Below are 20,904 nucleotides of genomic sequence, written 5' to 3'. Positions count from 1 at the left end.
GTTAGTACCTAGCATGCACTATTGAAATGTATGTATGTGTGTCTGTAGGCATGTATTTATTTCTGTTTTGTAGTATAATTGTTTAGAGATGCTTTGTTTAATTTAATACAGTGGTTCCATGCTTTTAATTTACAGTTGGTCGTTATACCAAATTCTGATTAGGTACAGGCTATGAGAACTTACAAATGACTGTATTCACTCCCCGTGAGATCTTCTGTCAATATAAACAGGTGGATGCTTCTTATTTCACTTATTATATCATGTTACATTTGTATTTTATTTTTGCGGGAAACTTCCAACAGGAAGCTGTTTTGTGGGTCCCAGGGTTTAAAGTTGGTGGTAAGGACACCTGCAATTGGGTGTTAGGATATGAAAAATAAAATCATATTGAATTTGACCATACTATGATTCATACTATGAGATTTCAATTCCACAGTTAATTATCTTAAAAAATATTTTAATTGAATCACCCTTCTTAAATTTGCTTTAATCTTTAATCTTGAGGTGTAAACATTAGTTTTGCAATAGATATGTCTCTGCATTTCTGCACTTTTAATGTTTAGGACAACACATATTTGCTTTGAACTTCATTCATTTACTCAATTCCAAGAAACAGTGATACACATCTTGCAATTATTGTGATTAAATATCATGTAAGTATAGAATTACAGGCAGTTATCAAGTTTAGACTAGAGTAATATGATTACATCAGTGAACCTGGGGCCGGATTAAATCAAAACTTTGACCCACCCGTTAATAGAAAACTACAGAATTGTACTCAGTTGTGGCTTCATTTTTAGTAAGATGATACTTTCTTCTAATTATAAATGTAACTGCTATGATGAACAGGTTTGTAGTTTTCTATAAGCGGGTGGATCAAAGTTTTGATTTAATCCGGACCCTGGAGATATATATGTGTGTGTGTGTGTGTGTGTGTGTGTGTGTGTGTGTGTGTATATATATATATATATATATATATATATATATATATATATATATATTGACAGGTATATGCAAATATGAAACATATTCCTGGAGGCTGATGGGCTGAAACATGTTTGCTGTTATGTGTAATTGACATCATTTGTTAGATGATAAATCTCTGCTGAATGCAACATTTTAGTGAAGTATTGCAAGGTGACAGTATAATAACTACATCTTTATACACAGTACATGTTGTGAACTGTTGATTGAGCAATACTTATGTTACTTTTCAATATAAACATATATGAAAATACTGGTTTGCTGTCGTTTAATTGCTTTTGGCAAATATCTTAACTTATATGTTGAATTACTTGCTGGTTGTGAAATGTTAAGTCTGTGTTACATTTTTTCATGTATAGCATCACATTGTCTTACATGAATGCAATTAATGGACTTGTACAGAACAAATAAATAGTTATAATAATAGGCCTATATCAACAGTATTTTGTTCTGTTTAACGGTGTATGTTTAGATTTGTGTATTGATTTTTGTTTAATAATAATTAAATGTCCCTAAAGGATAAAGTAAAATGTATCACAGATCATACCCTAATATTCCTTCACAATTTCAGTTTCTTTCAGCACTTTTCTCTTTCTGATTATATTGAATGTAAGTGAATGTGTCCTCTCTCACACTCACTCATGACCAAAATCTGAAGACTGTAATATGAACCAGGGACAGCACTGCTCGTCTTAACCTGAATGTGTAAGGAGAAGTGACAGAACAGAGGCAGCACCGAGAGACTGGAGGCGGAACCTTCCTATGTTTAAAACAAGATCTTCTCTTCAGCAGAGCTCTCATTATTTTATTCACACCCAGCTGAAATTGTGGACACTTGCTGATAACACACTTGTCAGCCATAGAATTGATTTGCATTGGGCTACATTCTTTGAAAGGGTTTTGACAATGAAAATCATAGCTCTTATTGCCTTGTTTTTTTGCAGTTCTGTTCTGGCATGGGACAAAATTGACAGAATTCAGGAATGTGGACATGAGTGTTCTGAGGTAAGACCCTTATTTTCCCACTTCATATTTTATTATGTTTATGTTTATGATTATGAATTATATACTTACTATTGATAATGAATGAACATGTCCAAATAATTATTGCATTTTTATTATTTTCATGTTCACATGACAGAGGTGATTCTAAGCTTTGATGTCTATTCTTACATATCTTGAAATTTACTCTTAGTATGACAAAGGTCTACGTGAATCACAATATTTAACATCCTACTTCCTTTTGGAAAAGGAGTACTATATGTTTCTACTCGTTCCCATAAAAGGTCACAATGAATGCCAGTAATTGTTTTCTATCAGGGGCACAAATTGCTTTATCTGTTAAGAAACTTTTGAGAATATAGCAACGTGTCCAAAACAGCAGTACATTTACATTAATAAATGCACATGGAGACTTATTTATGTAGTAGCAAAACTAATAGTAATAGATATACAACCCATAAGCACCTGAAAATCACATACTTAAGCATACTTAAGTATACAGTTACAGTATATTACCAGGACAGGTGACTTAAATATCAACAACATGCTACTGTGATAGTAATGTGTACCTCATTGTGAACATGAGACTTTCACAGTGAAGTTACTAGACTTAGAAGAGAGTTCAGTCAATCCAGTCCATCCCACTTCTTTGAAGGGCTTTTGCCTGAGATGGTGAGGGTTCTTCACAGCAAAGAGTTTTGATTACACATCACACTTCATATACTTGTTTTAATCGATTCTGCCTTTGATGGTTTACTTGGGTGTCTTCATAAACTTATCCATAGGCGAGGGACAATATATCTCTTGCACGTCTACAAATTCCATGTCTGCAGCCAATTAGTACCTAGCATGCACTATTGAAATGTATGAATGTATGTATGTATGTGTGTAGGCATGTATTTATTCTGTTTTGTAGTAGAATTGTTTAGAGATGCTGTTTGCTTGTTGTTTGTTTGATCCATTCTTTAAATTTACAGTAGGTCATTATGGTAGCCTATGACAAATGACTGTATTCTTCCTTGTGAAATCCTCTGTCAAGGTTTGCCATGGCTTACGTAAGGTTGATGAATGTATAAAGTAAATCATTATTGGCCCAATTAGCTGCTTGGCTCTTTTCTATGTATCCATAAAACTGCTGTAATGGAAACAAGGAAGCACGTGGTGACATACTACTGGGTTAAGAGTATGTAAGAAATATTTGAAAAAGTTATAATGTGAGGTGGTTTTACAGGTTTTAAAATTAAACATTTACTGACACTACAAACAGATGAGTGAAGCCATGACAGCAGTGTCTGCATTGGGCTTTCCTGCTGGCCAATTCTGTTACTTTTTAATTACCTGTTCTGTAATTAGCGCTTCATCTTCTGTTAATTGATATATAAGCCCAATTTGAGCAGACTCTCACAGATAAGATAAGATGTGTTGAGTAACAGGACTCATGAACATGAACCTGTTGTGGGCATTCCCTCCAGATTAGCGGATCATTTGCTCGGAGGTGTGCCCACATGCATGACCCACATTTTGTGCGGTATTGGGCAATGAGTGAGAAACTAAACGATACAATTAGTTCTATGTAAGAAATTGACATCTTGTCACAATTACACGACTCAATTTAACTGATTCTGTGGTTAACATGCACACACTGCGAAAGTCATAACCGACCACAGTTACACGTGTGTTTTGCATAGCGTTTAATAACAATTTTAAAGTGTACCGCACTGACACCTCTTGGTCAGACAATTTTCATTGTATTGACTTCTTCATATCCAGAAACGCTTCTCCATAATCAAGAACCAGTAGTCCAGACTAAATCAATCACAAACTATTTGTTACTTGATGGTGGCCTATCAGGTACTTGCTTTTGTTGTTACACTGATATATATTACACATACTGGCATTTGTTAATTTATTTTCAGATGTTAATATACCAGGAAAAAAAACAACAGTTAATTAAGTTGATATATTATGCAAATGTAGCATTTATTTGCTTTGCATGATTACTTCCTCCAGTGACCTTCAGATAAGGAGACATTTACTGAAAGTGTCTTTTATATTATGTGATATGATTGCTAGTGTGAGCACACTGAACTGATAGGTTTCCCAAAATAACATTTTATTAGCATCTGACCTCATTGCCGCTCAGTGCAATGTTGTCGACGGATGTGCGGAACCACCTAAGATGGGGTGACGTAATTCAGGGGATGTCTGTTTTTCTCCAGGCATTTTCTCCAGGCAACGCGCTTGCCAAATTAACTACTGCTGACAGCATATTGATTGTGTCACAAAATATGTTGGCAAGGGACCCTAATTATGTGACGTAGGAAAAAACAGAAGAAGATTCTGGTTCACGGATGTATTCCCCTTTCCATCTCTGGAAAACCCCTTTCATTGTCCCCAATAAAGGGGACAATGTAGGTCATTTTTGTACTATCAGTTACTGCACATAATTCATGAATAAGCAGCCAACAGTGAATACTTGTGTTGATAAGGTCAGATATAATTGATACTTTCACTTTTCTGATGTGTTGTTGTGACACGGTGTAATGAATGAGGCAGCGAGAAGTATGTGTGGTAAAAAAAGGATAAAAACAAATGGGTGTGAATACATTTGTTGCATTCAGGTATGTTCAACTCCAGCAGGTTTTAAAGGGCTCTGTGAATCATCTGAGAAGTATGTAGTATATTGATCCAAGAAAGCCCATAAAGAGCTGAAATAAGCAGTAAAGCGCTACAGTGAACATCTGAGGTGTCCCAATTTAAACATCATTACACGTCATAATTCAAGCTAGTAAACCTACATGTTAAATTGTGCTTTTTGTCATTGCCACAGGGACTTCTCTGCAAGACTAAACCCCACTGTGAGTATTTCTTCATATGATACTGTCTAACTATCTACCTATCTGTCTGTCTTTCTGGAAACTCATTAATTCCACATTGTGAGGTGTCCGTGAGTAACATTTCAACGTGAATAACATTTCCTTCACATCTGTCGCGTGCTTCTGAATAAGGAGATCAGGTTTCACTTGAATGCAGGTCAGAGCAGCACAGCGTGAAAACAGATCAGGAGTTTTTCCAGATTGCTTATCCGCGTCATAGTTTTATATCTCACTGGCTGTCAGTGACACTTCCTCAGGGGTTGGGAATATAGTCATGGACTTTTTATCCTCTTCATCACCTGGCTGCATCAGGGTTTAGTTATGACCTTTTCATGGACACATTAATGTTTCATATAATATCAATAATTATATTAACTTTTTGAATGCATGTGTGAACCCTCAGTGATGTCGTAACATGGATAGGGATGCTTCAAACTGAATGTGGATAAATAATAGAAAAAGAGACTAGGATTTTGAAAATGGGGGCCATAAGGGGGCTATGATTATTACAGAGGGGCCGACATCTGCTAGGACATGCTGCCCCGGGAAGATTTTTTTGTAAAATGGGTTTTAAAAACTCGGTTTGTAAGCTAGGATTTAAGAAAATTGCAAGGATAAGCTGTATTAATGTCTGAAGTTATGAATGTAACATTCAATCCTTGGACCCTTATGTAACATTACAGTGCAAACATATAAAAGTAGGTAAAGTAAAAAAACAGAACTTATTTGTTCGATATGTGGTTGTATGGCAAAAAGGTGCCAAAATGCTTACCAAAAAAAAAAAAAACACAAAAACTTGTCTGAACCTGACCTTTCCTTTTGTATATTGTTAACGCCCCAACAAAATAAACCTTCCTGATGTTGTTGAAGTCTTTACAGATGTCATATATTAACAACCAATAGTTGTTCGAAAAGGCTTAACATTGGCGAACACTATCACTATCACACATCATCATTCATGTCTGATCGAACTTTAGCGCTGCCGGAGTGGAAGGGTTAAACTCACATTTCAGCAGGGGCCAGTGCCCCTGTGGCCCCCCTGGCTCCATCCTGGTTAAGTGGAATGTGACCAAGAGCAGAGCACTTATAGACTGAAACCAACAAATGAACAAACATCTGTGAGTCGTTAAACAACAAAGGATTGTTTTTTCAGTTCTTATTCAGTCTTAAATGTCACCCAATGCTGCAGACAAAAGAGACCTTGTTCCGATTGTAAGAAAACCTGCCAAGCTGAGAACTTATTTACTAAGGTTGTTCAAACTGAAGCAGAGGAGTATCACAAAATTTGCACACACCATTCAACTGCATTGAATCAGCCTTTTCTGTCAGCAATGAGAAGGGGAAACCAAGATATGAAAATGTATAGAGAGCTCAGCTGTTGTTCTCTGGAAAGCTTTTCATACAAAACATGTGATTAACACCCAGCCCTCCTTACAATTACATAGCATTTCCTTTATGTCCTTTATTTATTATCCATCGTTTATTATTTCCAATAACTCACCAATTCATTATGCATTTTAAAATGAGACACTATTGTTTCATAAATGTTTTCCTTTTAAGGCTTGCCAGCCTCTCCACATTGTCTTTGCTCCAATAAATATTTATCTTAGTTTCCTCATTTTGGAACCACAACTTAATTGTTTGTTTCCCTCAAGGAGAGAAAAGGTTGAAAACATTGCACAAGGGATAAAGCATTCATTGTTTTCATAACTGTAGTAAGGACCGGGTTTAACCTCAATTCTCCAGGTGCTCGATTCATTGTTAATAATGTGTCGCAAACATTTATCAGGCTTGACACAAATATATTATCCCAATTCAGCAAGCCTCTGTATGTGACATATTTGCCACACAGAATTCCCAAGGGATAGATATTTAAAAACTATAGTTGTTTCCAAATCCTTAGTATTTATTTATTTAGTTCCCTAAATGTACCGTTAACTCATTTTATAACTATAATACAGGTTGTGTTACATTCTCGATGACATCACTTGGTGTCAAGAGCTAGTGGCAGAACTCTTTTATTACGTAAGCCACTGGAAACAGATGAATGCTTGATGTCTGTGCTGACTCACTGTGGATGTCACAATGAGTAATGAGTCCAGTTATGTAGACATCCTAAGTTTTTTTTCTTCTTTTATTTTACGGATTTTAAAAATATATATGTATCTGTTTTTTTCTCCAATCGTGATGAGTTTAACAGACATTCACCTCCAATCATAAGAAAGACAGCATATAATGTGATAACCTTTACACGTAAAAAACAGGCCAAATCATCTCGCATCACACACTTCCTCAAAGCTGTTCCCATGTGGCAAGTAGATCATGCAAATGATGTGTTATGATTCTTGTAAACCTTGTAAGTCACCATGAATGAACAACAATAACTATAATACTTTATTTGTTTTCTGTTCCTTTCTAGCATCTTTTTCCTTTTGTCAAAAACTGCCGGCGTTTATCACCGGGCCTGTTTTTCAAAGCGTGGACATTTCTACAGTCATGAAGTGTGAGAGGAAGCAAAAATGCTCTTTGCATCTAAAAATCAATGCAAGGTTACAATTTAATGGTATGTAGTAAAATATTAATATCCCGAGACAGAAAACTTTCATTAGGGCTAACAATATCAGATCTACATCAGTGCTGTCTGCTGAGATTAACTCTCTCAATATATAATGTTTATTGCCAGATTAAAACGATGCTTCAAAGGGCATGAAACATGTTTAAAGCTGTAGCCTGCTTAATCAAATCTGTACTAATGTATTAAATGAATAGATGCCTCACATGGTTATCTCTCATTATCATGATGATTGTCCATTGTTATTGATAAACACTTTGATCAGTCTCCATTGAGTCTGGTCCTGGAGTGAAATTAGATTTTCAATCAAGAATAAATGTGAAAGAAGAATATGTATATATATCATACTACACTTACAGTTGTTCTCACAGTCTTGCAGATGTTTTCTTATGCGTTTTTAATATACAAATGATTCCTCACCGGCACTGTACACAAAACATTTCAATGCCCTGAAAGAAAGGGGAACACCCAGCAGGACAAAGGTTTTGTTTATGTTCTTTACTGTATACATTTGAAATAATGTTGTATATGAATGGAATGTGAAAAGGCCCACAAGGATTTTTCTTTTGTCTGATTTAACACTTGGATTGGATTCAAGTTTGTGTTTCAATTATGAATGGCTAATTATTTATTTTGTATTAGGTAATAGTATCTGCCGTTCTCTGACGATAATAATTTCCTTTTCACACAATAAAGCTTCATATTGTCAAGCCACTAAGCAGTGACTTTGCAGATTTGACAAAAGGCTTAAGGGATGCGTTCTATCTTGACAAAGCATTTCATTATTCCCCTATTAATCTTTCCCAGAAAATATCCGAGGTGTGAAAATGTGTTTTACATCAGCTGGAGCCATTGAGCAATGCAAAGTCATCAAATTCTCCAAAGACTCGAATAAAGAGTTTAAAGAACAGCAGGTACATATTTCGAAATACTTTAGTCAAGTTTTTTTTTTCTAATACAGATAATGTAGAGAAGTGGAAAATATACATGTCAGTAAGAATTCGAATATAGGAATGTATAAATGTATTTGTCATGGACAATACAAACAGATTTCAAAAGTGCTCAGTACATTTTTTTAATTTATGCATTTTCACGTTTAAAATCAATGAATTCATGTATCAATACTAATTCATAGATCTTATCGTAATGCAGCTGTTTTCAAGCAGTGTGTTTGATAACATCTTTTTGTCTCTTTTCTTTGTAGCTTCAAGTGCAGTACAATTGTTTTGAAGTTGGAATTGGCCAACAGATTTACGTTACATTACAAACAGTCCCATACTACTGTAACTTAACATGGTCTCAACTGTACCATGTTCCAGGTACGTAGTCACAAATATTAAACAGATAGATGGATTAAAGCACACTCATAGTTAACCGTCTTGCAACAAAATAAACTTATTGAAACAACAATGTATTAACAGATGCCCTTACACTTTGTCATGAAAGACACTTACAGTTTGTCATAAATAACACATTTCAATAAACAATCCAAGAAGAGCAAGAAAATACAGTTCCCCGATCTCACCCCGACCTCCATAGTGTGTGCTGCATTGTAATGGTTATGCTTATATAGACAGTGTTTTTTAATGTGGCAGCAGTCCTTGTAGCATGCTTATGACAAACTGCAAACACAATGTTGTAATCTTGTTTTACTGTAGACTGCAGCCATGAAGATATCAGGAAAGATGTGCCAATATGCATAGGTGAGTACTTTGTAGTCAGGAATTAGTCATGGTTCACAGAAGCCATTTGTTTAGCTAAAATAACATAGAGAATGCCTTTCCTCTAAGTTAAAATAAACTTGACGCTGACTGACTCCGCAGTCACGCTCAGCTGCCTGTCAAAACAGAGCAATAAAGAATCCATCACAGGAATGTGACAGTGACACTCACACCCATTCTTCACCTGGGCGTCAACTGTAGCTTTTTTTATTGAAGCAACCACTGCTTCCACACTGATTTGCTAATTTGGTACAGTATATACGTTTGGACATTATCTGGAATGTGTCAGTGAAGCTTTTCTCAGTAAGACCGCCTGAGGCCAACAGCCTTCCCACAATTCACTGCAAACTGGTTCTGTTTTCAAAAGAGTTCGATGCCCTGAAACTAAGTAGCTGGTAAGTTGTGCTCCACCACCAGCAGTTCTGGTGAACAACAATTGTTTAAGAGCTGATGCTTTTACTGAAATGTTGGATATTTAACAACTGCCTGAGGTTCACATTTTGGATGTGTTTACACTGAACTGTCCCCTTTGTAAAATGTGTGTTGTTTTGTAACAGCGGGGAAACTGGATTACATTGTCGACACAGAAAGGAAGATGCTATCGGTGGAGGTTTCTGAACTTCTTAAAGACAGAGACTATAACATGAGGTTATGCCACAAATGGCACTCTTGTGAAAGCACGGGAGCTTACACCCTGGTATGTTTCAACTTTCTATAGGTTTACGGCATGTATCATATGCCTTTTCTGCTGTTTAGTTATTCATTTGAATATGTTAATGAGCTACCCAAGTCTTTCTCATGTTTTGTTGTTGTGTCTGCTTTCATTGTGATTTGCCAAGGTGTTTCAAACATGAATGAGAGAGAACCAGATTATATACAAGGAGGTTTTATGCAAAAGAAGTGTTCGTAATAGTTTCAGAGTTTAACCAGAGAAGCTCTTTTTGCTGTAACAGTGTTTTAGATTAGTGACGTCTGTTGGAGTGCTTGCATGGTATAACAATCTTGTCGGGAGAAAACACTATAAAGTATCAAACAATTCGGTTATTTCAGTATGTGTCAGTTTATTCATGCTTGTTTCTGAAGGCATTTGTGTAATTTTGCAGATTAGAAGCGAAGACCCGATGAAAAACGCCACACTTCCATATTCAAGGCTGTTGCCCTGTCTTTGCATTGAGGTAAAATGATAATTTGATGTGTGTTTGTGACCTGCGTTGTGTGTTTATGCAATACACCATCCGGAGAAGATGTAGTGTGTTTTCATAGTAATGGTTCTGGTTCCAGTATGCGATATAAGACATAAGAAACATAAGAAGAAACATAAGAAAGTTTACAATCGAGAGGAGACCATTTGACCCATTGTGCTCGTTTTGTGTCCATTAATAACTAAATGATCGGAGGATCCTATCCAGTCTATTTTTAAATGTTCCCAAACTTTCAGCTTCAACCACATCGCTGGGGAGTTTGTGACGCCTCTCTGTGTTAAGAAGTGTCTCCTGTTTTCCGTTTTGAATGCCTTGAAGCCCAATTTCCATTTGTGTCCCCGGGTGCGTGTGTCCCTGCTGATCTGGAAAAGCTCCTCTGGTTTGATGTGGTCGATGCCTTTCATGATTTTGAAGACTTGGATCAAGTCCCCACGTAGTCTCCTCTGTTCCAGGGTGAAAAGGTTCAGTTCCTCAGTCTCTCAGTAGGACATTCCCTTCAGACCTGGAATAAGTGTGGTTGCTCTCCTCTGAACTGCCTGAAGAGCAGCGATATCTTTCTTGAAGTGTGGAGCCCAGAACTGTCCACAGTATCCAGATGAGGTCTAACTAGTGCATTGTACAGTCTGAACATCGCTGCCCTTGTTCTCAATTCTACACTTTTGACAATATACCCTAAGATTGTGTTTGCCTTTTTTTATTGCTTCCCCACATTGTCTGGATGGAGAAAGTGAGGAGTCCACATAGACTCCTAGGTCTTTCTCATGCATTACTTCATCTAGTACTATTCCTCCCATAGCCTGTGCTGCAGAGATTGTATCTGCTGAGCCACCTATTTTAGTATAATCTGCAAATTTGACAAGTTTGCTAACTATCCCAGAGTCCAGATCATTAATATAGATTAGAAAAAGCAAAGGCCCTAGTACTGATCCCTGTGGAACTCCACTAACAACCTCACTCCAGTTAGAAGCAACAACTCTAATCGACACCCTCTGTTTCCTATACATCAACCAGTTCATAATCCATCTACTTACATTATCCTGAATGCCTATAAAGACAAAGACAAAGTCAATATGTGTTCAAATCAGAGATATCAACATTGAAAGAGCAACTTTGGCAATGCACACCAGCAAAACAAGTCCAAGATCACAAAACCACTTCAGGCGGCATCCGTCATGGCTGACTGTGATGACATTACACAAACCGATTCAGAGACAAACTGTGCCAGAATCATTCAGACTATAATATATGTGTATGCCTTACAAAAGAACCAGTACCGTGACAGTAAAATATGATTATTATTTGTTTGATTGATTTTACACAATAGACTCCAGTAAAAGCTGTGGGGTTTTCTATGCCTTCAATGTACAATATTGCTTTTGTTATGTTTTCCCTGAAGCTAGATAACTTTCAATGGCTTATAGAGGCATATTGAAGTGTAAATATGACTATACAGACAGATAGAGACCTCACACATTGAATTAAGCAGCCTTGATAGCCTCAGACAGTTCCCCACCATGGGCGCAGGAGTTTTACTCGCTGAGTTTGATACAGAAAGTCACCATTCATCATTTTACAATCAACTATAAACTGAAACATTTTTTTAATGTTTTCTAGGGTTGGTCTTCCATTGAAGATGCAAGCAGAACTCAGCTATGCCCATTCAAAAACCGTGAGTAAAAAATATGAACTCTTCAATGAAAAAGAACGACCATAATGCATTGACCATAGTCAGAATCAAAACCAACAATCCGTTCTCCTTCTATTCAATCAATATTGCAACACTGATTCGTCAGTTTGGCATTTAAATCTTCCCCCGATACAGCAGTACATTTGATGTATTTTTAAGGAATGCTGTAAAAAACAATCCACTCCTTATTTCTTCAGGTACGGAAGAGCTTTGGTCTGGGATCAACTACAATGCAGAGGCCCAGGAGCTCTCCTGGGAACCGGCCTGCCCCACCGATGTCAAGATTAACCTCTGCTGGAGAGCTGAAGAAAACCTCTGCAGCAACTTTGCAAACACTTCTAAAAAAGCCCAGAGGTCAAAAGTAAGATACAATGGTGCCATTCATTGTTTTTCAATTAAACATTGCAAAATACATCATATTTTCTGGACCTGAGAACTCAAAGCTGAGATCAAACACACCACAGCAGTCCCTAATTCCTGTAAACGGAAATGTTTTTATATCCGAACAAATGGGAATAAGATTGTTTATGATATAAACGGACATGTTTATGCTCCACATATTTCAAGTTCTTCTTTTAAGTGTTTTTGAATGATTTCCAATTGTTTATGTCATTGTGGTTTATATCTTAAATGTGTAAATTCAGGAGTAAACAGTAAACAGAAAAATTTACAGTTAATTGCAGTTATTAGACAGCTGACTGCAGAATAAATCTCTGGGGCCCTTCCCATGCGCCTGCGGGGATGACTGTATACCCAAACACATTGTATGTTTCCTTAGCTGTAGATTTGTATTTTTCGTTTCGTGATGGGTTTTCCTATTTAACATTTTCTGAGACCTGTTCCCATTTGTTTCTGTTTGTAGGTGAAATACACCCAAGTGGAGCCAAATCCTAGAATGTGCATGAAGGTAAGACAATTAGATACACTGAATAACATTAGTATAAACATACAGTAGACAGTTGACACAGTTGCTGCATTTTTGTCTTTCATAGTTTTAATTTTCCAGTTAGACCTATTTTACCTTATATTTTTAACTAAAGAAATGATATTTTTATATGAAGTGGAAAAATATGGCGCCAAACTAAATTGTCTTAAGGTGTATGTTAAAAAAACCATTTTAATTCCTGTGTGTGTGTTTGTTGTTTTTAGTTTACCACTGAAACCGGCTCATGGATTAAATGCCCCTTTACTTATTATCATGTCCCAGGTAATTACTTCTACCTTTAAATTATCTACTCCCTTTACTCCTGCTGTTGCTAAAACATACGTAAGATATTGAGATACTCTTTGACTACAATTCAAGCCTTTTAAGATGCGTCTGAGGCCAACAGCCTTCCCACAATTCAGTGTAGACTGGTTCTGTTTTCAAATGAGTTATATGCCCTGCAACTAAATAACCAGTAAGTTGTGTAAGTGCTATTTATGCTCCAGGTTACACCCAGTGATACTGTAATTAAAAAAGAAAAGGTGTACAATGTCTGATCTTTGGGTTATGCGAGCCTACTTGTGAACATACATTTAACCCCAGTGCAGGCAGGTGTGTCTGTGTGGAGCCTTTCATCCTCACATGTGTTCTGAAATACTTCTTCCATTCCAATGATTGACATGGATGTTCATTGTGGAAAAAACAAACAAAACAATCAAAGCAAACTCTTTGACAGCCACCTGCTTCAGAATCCACCCTTGTATTTGTGGTTAAACTCTTGTACCTTGTTTGCATGACATTTCCTTTGAAGTATTTGGTGTGTGACTAGAGTCATTACACTTAATGTTTTATAAGAGCATCCTGACATGCATTAGAACACAACTTTGTTCTATTGGGGTAATTTAATAAGGGTAATTTGGCCAATCAACGTAACTTGACAAGACAAACACTTTTTATTTGTTTCAAGGCACCTCTTTAAAATCTTAGTTAGTCCACTGATGTTGGTAGAGCATCTGAAATGACCTTCAGAGGGTTCATTGTAGAATACATTCTATGGTCATTATTACTGCTACATTTTCTTTTGATAATCATTTTTCGATCACATTATTATTTATTGATGAGGTCCATCTCTGTCTCTCTGGACAAAGGTGGCCATAACCGAATGTGAAAAGTCTTCAGTCCTAGACTTATGGGCCAAGACCAAGCTTGACTAGTCCAGCTTCGGCTGAATATATTTCCACTAGCTGGAGTTCTGATCAAAAGTGTTTCAATTGTGCTCTTGCGGCAGATATATATATATATATATAGACAACACCACCAGGTACTGTTTGCAGTCGTGTCGAAATGTAAGGGTTAAGTCACTCCCCCCGCTATTTGTCTTGTCAAGTTGGTGATTTGTAACCTGCTCTTAAACTCTTCAACAAAATCCTATTATTTATATATTTATGTGCCAACATAATAGAGCTCTCTCCCCAGTATGCGCTCAAGAGTGGCGTCGGCACATGTAAGGCTACAGTAAAAATGATGGATGTGTTAGAAATATGCAAGGAATTGTGCGCTTGGGGGAGCATAGTTCAATAGGAGTTTAAGAGTGTCCAGGAGATTAGACTGCAGTTTTACAGGCCACTATCCATCCCAAAGTATTCACTATACTGGGATCAAATAACTGTTCCCTATTGAAATATTGTACAACCTAATCTTCCCCAGCATGCCAGTCACAATACATCTTAATTTTTTGTCCCTTTCTCTTGTGCAAATGTTTAAGTCGAACAAGTAGGAAAGACAAACCCTACTTCTTGTTCTCTTATGATTTCTGCTGAAAATGATGTGTCCAACAGAAAGAACTTCCATTATTTCGACACTAAGGACAGTTTATTATCATGTGTACGTGGGTGAATAGGAGTAGAGTCGGGCAGGGCTTTTTTTTTACACATTTTCAGGAAAGAAAGAATTTGCATTGAATTGAATCAGCGTTTTGAGTAAAAACATAACACAGCCTCTGTCTGAATGGAAAAGTGATTTCTTTTAAATGATTGAGTTTTGTAGCACATACAGTACCTTCATTATCTACCCTGATTACACCTCTGTGGTTTTATACAAACTTATTATTATTATCAATTTAGTATTACCAATGTATTATGTTTGTGGATCAATGCCACTTGTACTAGAATATAAATCAGATTTATAAAATGCCTTGCAAAAGTATTCGCTGCCCCATTTTTGAAGTTACAAAATGATGAATATACATTTTTTTATCTGAATATTTTATACTAAAACTGAAGACGGTAAGATAAGTTACGTTAAATGTCAACAAAAAGATAAAATGAAATATGTTGATTGCATAAGTGTTCAGACTCCTCAACTCCTATTTCGTGGAAGTCTTTTTGGGTAGGTCTCTACTGACTTTGCACACCGGTGTGGTGCAATTCTTGCCCATTCTTGCTCAAGCTCTCTCAGGTTGCTTGGGGATCGCTTATGGACAGAAGTTTTCAAGTGTTTCCACAGATTCTCAATAGGATTCAAGTCAGGACTTTGACTGGGCCACTCAAGGACTTTTACTTTCTTATTTTTAAGCCACTCCAGTCTAGCTTTGGATCATTGTTCTGCTGAAAGTCTGATGTCTTTACCAGACTGAAACAGGTTTCCTCTAGTATTTGCCTGTGCTTTGTCCATCCATGTTTCCTTCCTTCCTATAAAGCTTTCCAGTCTCTGCTGGAGAGAAGCATTCTCATAGGATGATGTTGCCACCACCAGGCTTGACTGTAGGGATGGTGTCGACTGGGAGATGTGCAGAGCTGGTTCTGTGCCAAACATAGCACTTGGCATTTAGACCTAAAAGTTCCAGTTTGTTCTCATCTGACCACATGTGTGCTGGGTCACTCCACTGCTTTTTTGCAAACTCCTTGTGGGCTTTGAGATGGCTTATTTTTAGGAATGGCTTCCTTCTTGCCAACCATACAGGCTATTTTTTTAAGTATTGTGGATATTGTTGACTGATGCACATTTTCTCCCATCTCTGCCATGGTTGCTCTTTCAGAGCACCTTCAATTTCTTCATGATTGAGTAGGCTGTGCTCACAGGGATATTCAGAGACTTCTATATATTTTTATCCTTCTCGTGACTTGCTTTGAAAGCTCCTTGGTCTTCATGGTTGAGTCTTTGCTTGAAATTCACTACCTGACCAAGGAACCCCACAGAGACGTGTGTTTTTGTCTGAAATCATGAGGACCACTATTATTGCACACAGACAGAGGCCATTCAACCAATTGTGTGGCTTATTAGGGACATTTTGTGCATCTGAATTAATTAAGGGTTGACACAGCAAAGGGTTTGAATACTTTAATGACTTTTCCATTTTTATTTCATATTAATTCTTTATTTATATCTTGTTTTTGCTCTGACAGTGTGGCATAGTAGTGTTGTATATAACACATAATTCCTACTTCAAAGCATCATGACAGCAAGCTTTCAAGTAACAAAATGTGAAAACTGTGAGAGTGTCTGTATCGTGCAAGGCAGAGCCATTAGCAGTGTGGCAACAGCTGTGCTTTCTTGTAACGTCCACTGCGACAGTTTTCTAATATACTCTTTCCAGAGAAAGACAGAAAGCAAGTGGAAACAAGTTCTCTGTTTCATGGGTGGATTTGGAAAGAGCAGCTGTCCCATGTTCGAGGAAAACGAGTAGAATTCAAACAAAAACAGGGGCTTGCATGTTCAGGTCTGTTCGTTGTTCAAAAACAGAAAAATAGGCTGTGTAGATGTAGGAAGGTAGACATTACCTCATCCTCCTCACATTTTGACTTTCTGTTGTGACCCTATCTTGCACCGGGGACAAAGAGTGTTCTACTGCTCTCATTTCCCACAATGTAATTTTCCTAACTACTCTGAAAGCAGATCTGGGTATGATGTTATCTAACTGCAGATTATTTTGTACTGTGCCACTGATGCTTGGATGCTTTCATATCCTGCAGCAGATGTGGGTCCCAACACCGCGCCGAGTGACAGCACACCGATGTGGATGGTGGCACTTTCACTCTCTACAGTGACCGTTGTCATTGTGGTGGCTCTTGTGGGACATGTTATGCTAACAGGTATGTTCTCTGTTGCACATATAAGAGAGAAATTATTTGATCAGTCTCTCTCATTACAGTCAGAGAATGTGTGGACCGATAGAAATGCAATGTTTCATGAGAGTTTCTTTTTCCCCCAGTGTTTCAAAGAAGAAATAGAAAGAGAAAAAGTGACCGTCAACAACTTACACACAAACCCAGTAAGAATATATATACATTTTAATTTAATTCAACTTTTCAATTTACTTTCAGTCTTTGTCAAGCAAAAGCATGTTTGTATACATATTCGCTGTTTTTACTTGCAATCCATTCCATGTTTTTATTTGTTAGCCTATTACAATTATCATTATTTAACCTATAATAGTGTTTTTCAGGAAGGCTTTTGGTGCTGGTGCCACTTCTATATCCCTGGGTTTTTCTGAGTATATTGAAGTACCCTATGGCTAACCCCAACCACAATATATAAACTAAACAGACATATTTAGTACTAGTGATTTGTGGTGGTGTGAGTGATGCCACATTCAGAGAAGGCATCACTTTAAATAAGTTAGCTCACTTAAAATGCTGATTTAAGTGTCATGTTTCATAGTTATTTCAACAACGATCATTTGAATGCTGTGTGTTTCCAGATCTCCCTCTTCAGCCCGATGTGACAGTTCTCTTCTCTGCTGATGATGGTGTCCACACCAGCCTGGTAAAGGCCTTTGAACAGTACCTCAAGGACTTGCACTTCTCTGTGACGCTCATTAATTTAGACCACACCTTTGAGAAACAGAAGTTCTGCTTGGATACCCTAAATGTCACTGTCATCCTAGTCTGGTCAAATGGATGTGCTAAACATCTCAACAGACTCGTTAGGAACAATGGCAACATTCTTCCACGGGCGAAGGAATGTCTGCATTCAGCGCTGATAAAGGTCGATATTGTTACCTGCATCGGCAATACCGCGCACATCACACTACCGAGCCAGTTTAATGTGATCCCTCTCAGCAGGGTAAAAGAAATCTTTGCTATGATCAGTTTTCCAAACGCCGCTGCGCTTTTGGATCTCCTGTTTTCCGTGGAAGATTACAGGAGCAAACAAATCCTGACACATCTCGAAGGCAGCCTTTCTGAATTGGAAAACACTTCAACAGAATGCACGTGTGACGAAACCTCTTTGCTTGGAAATGCCTCAGTAATGAGAAAATGAAACAAGTGGGACTGATGAGAGATTCATTTCTCAACCAAAATAGATGTAATTCTTCTCATTTATATGAAAGCTATAACTGTTGCGTGTGTCTACATTGTGCTCCAGGTCAAGTTTGTTTTGGTTTTCTTGTTTTGATGTCTGGGCAAGAAAACCGAGGTCTGAAAACATAGGTGCTTATCTAGAAAATGTAAACCGGTGCACTGTGAGCTTTATAGTTTAATACAAATAAAAAATGTTTAGATTATGACCACAGGGTGTGCTAAGCTTTATCCATGCCACATATGTCCTGTAAATCTGTTACTCTAGTAAAGTCACAGTGAGGTGGAAATCCCAGAGAAAATATTATATAGATTGCAAAACAAATGTCTACTATCAGAGTACAAACATTGGATGTACTTGTAGACAGACTTTTTGAAATGCAAGTAATGTGACCTATTTTAAGCAAATAGATCGGTTGATATTAAGTAACAATATTATTCCTTGTACAAATCTAGAGGTTTTATTACATTTTGTTTATATTACTTTTTCTCATTTTAGCCATGTTAAATGCTCTGAACTGTATGTTGTTCATTTCATTCATGTTATAATGTATTACATAATATATTTTATTAGTTGTGTGTGTATGTCTTTGCATGCAATTATTGCAAAGGTATTTTAATTACAGTATCATTAAAGGGTACTAATCAGCCTTAATATCTTTATTTCCCTCAGCTAATGCAGGAAGTGGTGCCAAGCATAGCTCATTATATCTGGTGAAAGTTTAATTATCAAAGTTGGGCTGAGAAAATTATATCTTTAGAGAATTTAAAAGCAGAATATGAATTATTGAGCAACAATGTTGCTGAGAACAGAGCGTGTGTTTTCTGTTTGTAGAACTTTTGCTTCCTGCTGACAAATGAAACACGAACAGCTCAACGGTCTGTACAGAATAAGTGTCTCAGAGTAATGTTGTGTTGTTATGACACGTGTCTGAGCAGTAGCAGGGACACATGAATTAATCTTTGTTCCAAGTCATTTTTCTATGAATGTCTGTACCAGTAAATGAGAATGATTACTGGAGCCTTAACTATTGAGGTGCATTTTGAATAAACAAATGTTTGCAGAAGTCATTATCGCAAAAGGAAGTAGAAACAGTTTTCCATTTCTGCTTGCGTATAAAGGGATCTATGGCGTCTTTATGAACAGGCCTTGATGACCGATTCTTCTTTTACTGTAAAAATAGGCAGGGAATTATTTTTGGTAGATATTTCCTCTTAGCATAATCACCCAAACAGAAAAAAGCAGAATCATTTCCTGGTAGTTTTTGTTTTGTTTTTTCTTGTTTTTTTCTCAGTCTGGACAGTATTCAATTCTGCATTCATGTGTTTTTTGAATGATGTATAATGCTATTTATGCAACTGCTAAACTAAACTATCAAGACATCCTGAAAATACTTTTATTTTTATACATTTAACACAATCTGCTTAATGAATTGTCATGTGAACAGAATCCTGGCAATGACAACAGCATTCTTTATTTCTTTACACACTGTGCTTGAATCAGGGAAGATGATGGAGCCTGCAAACCTGTTGAGGGGCTAAAATAATATGTTTGCATGTTATATTTATAAAGAAGCATGGGGGTGTATTTATACAGCTTTTCATGTGAGTGCAGTATGTGTAAACTTGAAAAAGCCTGCACATCATCATTAGCAGTGGAACGTTAGAATAATTGGACCTTCCGAAAAAAGTTTGCACTTGCTTATCAGGCGCAGTTAATCGCTGGCATGAGTTGTGTAGGTGTTGTTTCATGCTGTAGATCCCATCAGATAAGTTTCTGAACCAGATAATCTGAGTAAGATCATTCCGAATGCTTTATTTTAAGCCTCTGCAACGTTTGTTTGAAAGAAATGACAAACACTAGCTTGTGGGACGAATGGCTGTGCCTGGGTGTCCTCTGACCCGCATGCTGTCCGAGCCACTGCTGTTTTGCACACTGTGAGCTCACAAGGCCCGCTGCTTGTCCGTCACACTAATTAGAGGATGTGATGCAAATGAAACAGGCAACACCTTGAACACGCATTTGCCTGAGATGCCATAGGGGCCACTCAGAGAATCCAAGTATTCAAAGCCATCTTTCAAACCCTCCCACCTTGCCGGTAACTCATCTGTGCAGGTCAGTTGTGTGCCACCCTATTGGTACTCTTTTAAACCACTGCAAAAAGTTTATTTTAAAAGTAACACGCAAGTCAAAGTATAGGCATGATAAACTGAGATAGGAACAGGGACATCATGTTTACACAATTAGGTAAAGTAAAGAAAGAAAAGGTGCAGCATAAAATTTACTGTAACAGAAGACAGAAACTTAAATCATTTCTTGCATGCTACTGAATTTGATCAATTGTTATGTTGCCACCTGGTGGCAGCACACTACACCTACAGGTGGATAAAAGTGCTGCAAAGCAACCCCATGTCATGATGCTGCACCACCGTGATTCTCAACAGGCGATGTGCTGTGTTGGGTTGTGCCAGACATAACGCTTTGCATTTAGGCCATATAGTTCAATTTTTGTCTAATCAGACCACAGAATCTTTTGCCACATATTTTTGCAATTTCTGACTGGGATTTTACATGGGCTTTTCTCAGAAATGTCTTCCTTCTTGCCGCTCATCCATACAGGTCAGATTTGTGGAG

General features: G+C 37.2%; 1 protein-coding gene across 2 annotated transcripts; it reads left to right on the top strand.

Annotated features, from left to right (window-relative positions):
- The first annotated feature begins 1,740 nt into the window (after positions 1-1,740).
- On the top strand, positions 1,741-18,919 carry il17rel (interleukin 17 receptor E-like). 2 transcript variants are annotated; one of them, XM_066724409.1, is made up of 15 exons: positions 1,741-1,989; positions 4,817-4,844; positions 7,282-7,425; positions 8,242-8,348; positions 8,639-8,753; positions 9,093-9,137; positions 9,713-9,852; positions 10,259-10,330; positions 11,972-12,026; positions 12,242-12,405; positions 12,907-12,951; positions 13,194-13,251; positions 16,944-17,060; positions 17,180-17,239; positions 17,669-18,919. In XM_066724409.1, exons 1-15 carry the CDS (start codon positions 1,747-1,749, stop codon positions 18,229-18,231), a joined length of 1,956 nt encoding a protein of 651 aa, XP_066580506.1. In that variant the 5' UTR covers positions 1,741-1,746; the 3' UTR covers positions 18,232-18,919. The 2 variants fall into 2 exon arrangements, with proteins under 2 accessions (XP_066580506.1, XP_066580505.1); XM_066724408.1 differs by having other exon boundaries at positions 1,742-1,989; positions 16,941-17,060.
- The last annotated feature ends 1,985 nt before the right edge of the window (positions 18,920-20,904 follow it).

Source organism: Amia ocellicauda, chromosome 15 (assembly GCF_036373705.1).
Source record: "Amia ocellicauda isolate fAmiCal2 chromosome 15, fAmiCal2.hap1, whole genome shotgun sequence".
Taxonomy (NCBI): domain Eukaryota; kingdom Metazoa; phylum Chordata; class Actinopteri; order Amiiformes; family Amiidae; genus Amia; species Amia ocellicauda.
Note: the sequence above shows the minus strand (reverse complement) of the source record. Positions and strands in the feature narration are given on the sequence as shown.

Coding starts and splice junctions, on each gene's coding strand:
- il17rel (XM_066724408.1), top strand. CDS start 1,747: ATGTTTAAAACAAGATCTTCTCTTCAGCAGAGCTCTCATTATTTTATT. Junction 9,138..9,712: donor AGATGTGCCAATATGCATAG/GTGAGTACTTTG, acceptor GTTTTGTAACAG/CGGGGAAACTGGATTACATT. Junction 12,952..13,193: donor ATCCTAGAATGTGCATGAAG/GTAAGACAATTA, acceptor TGTTGTTTTTAG/TTTACCACTGAAACCGGCTC.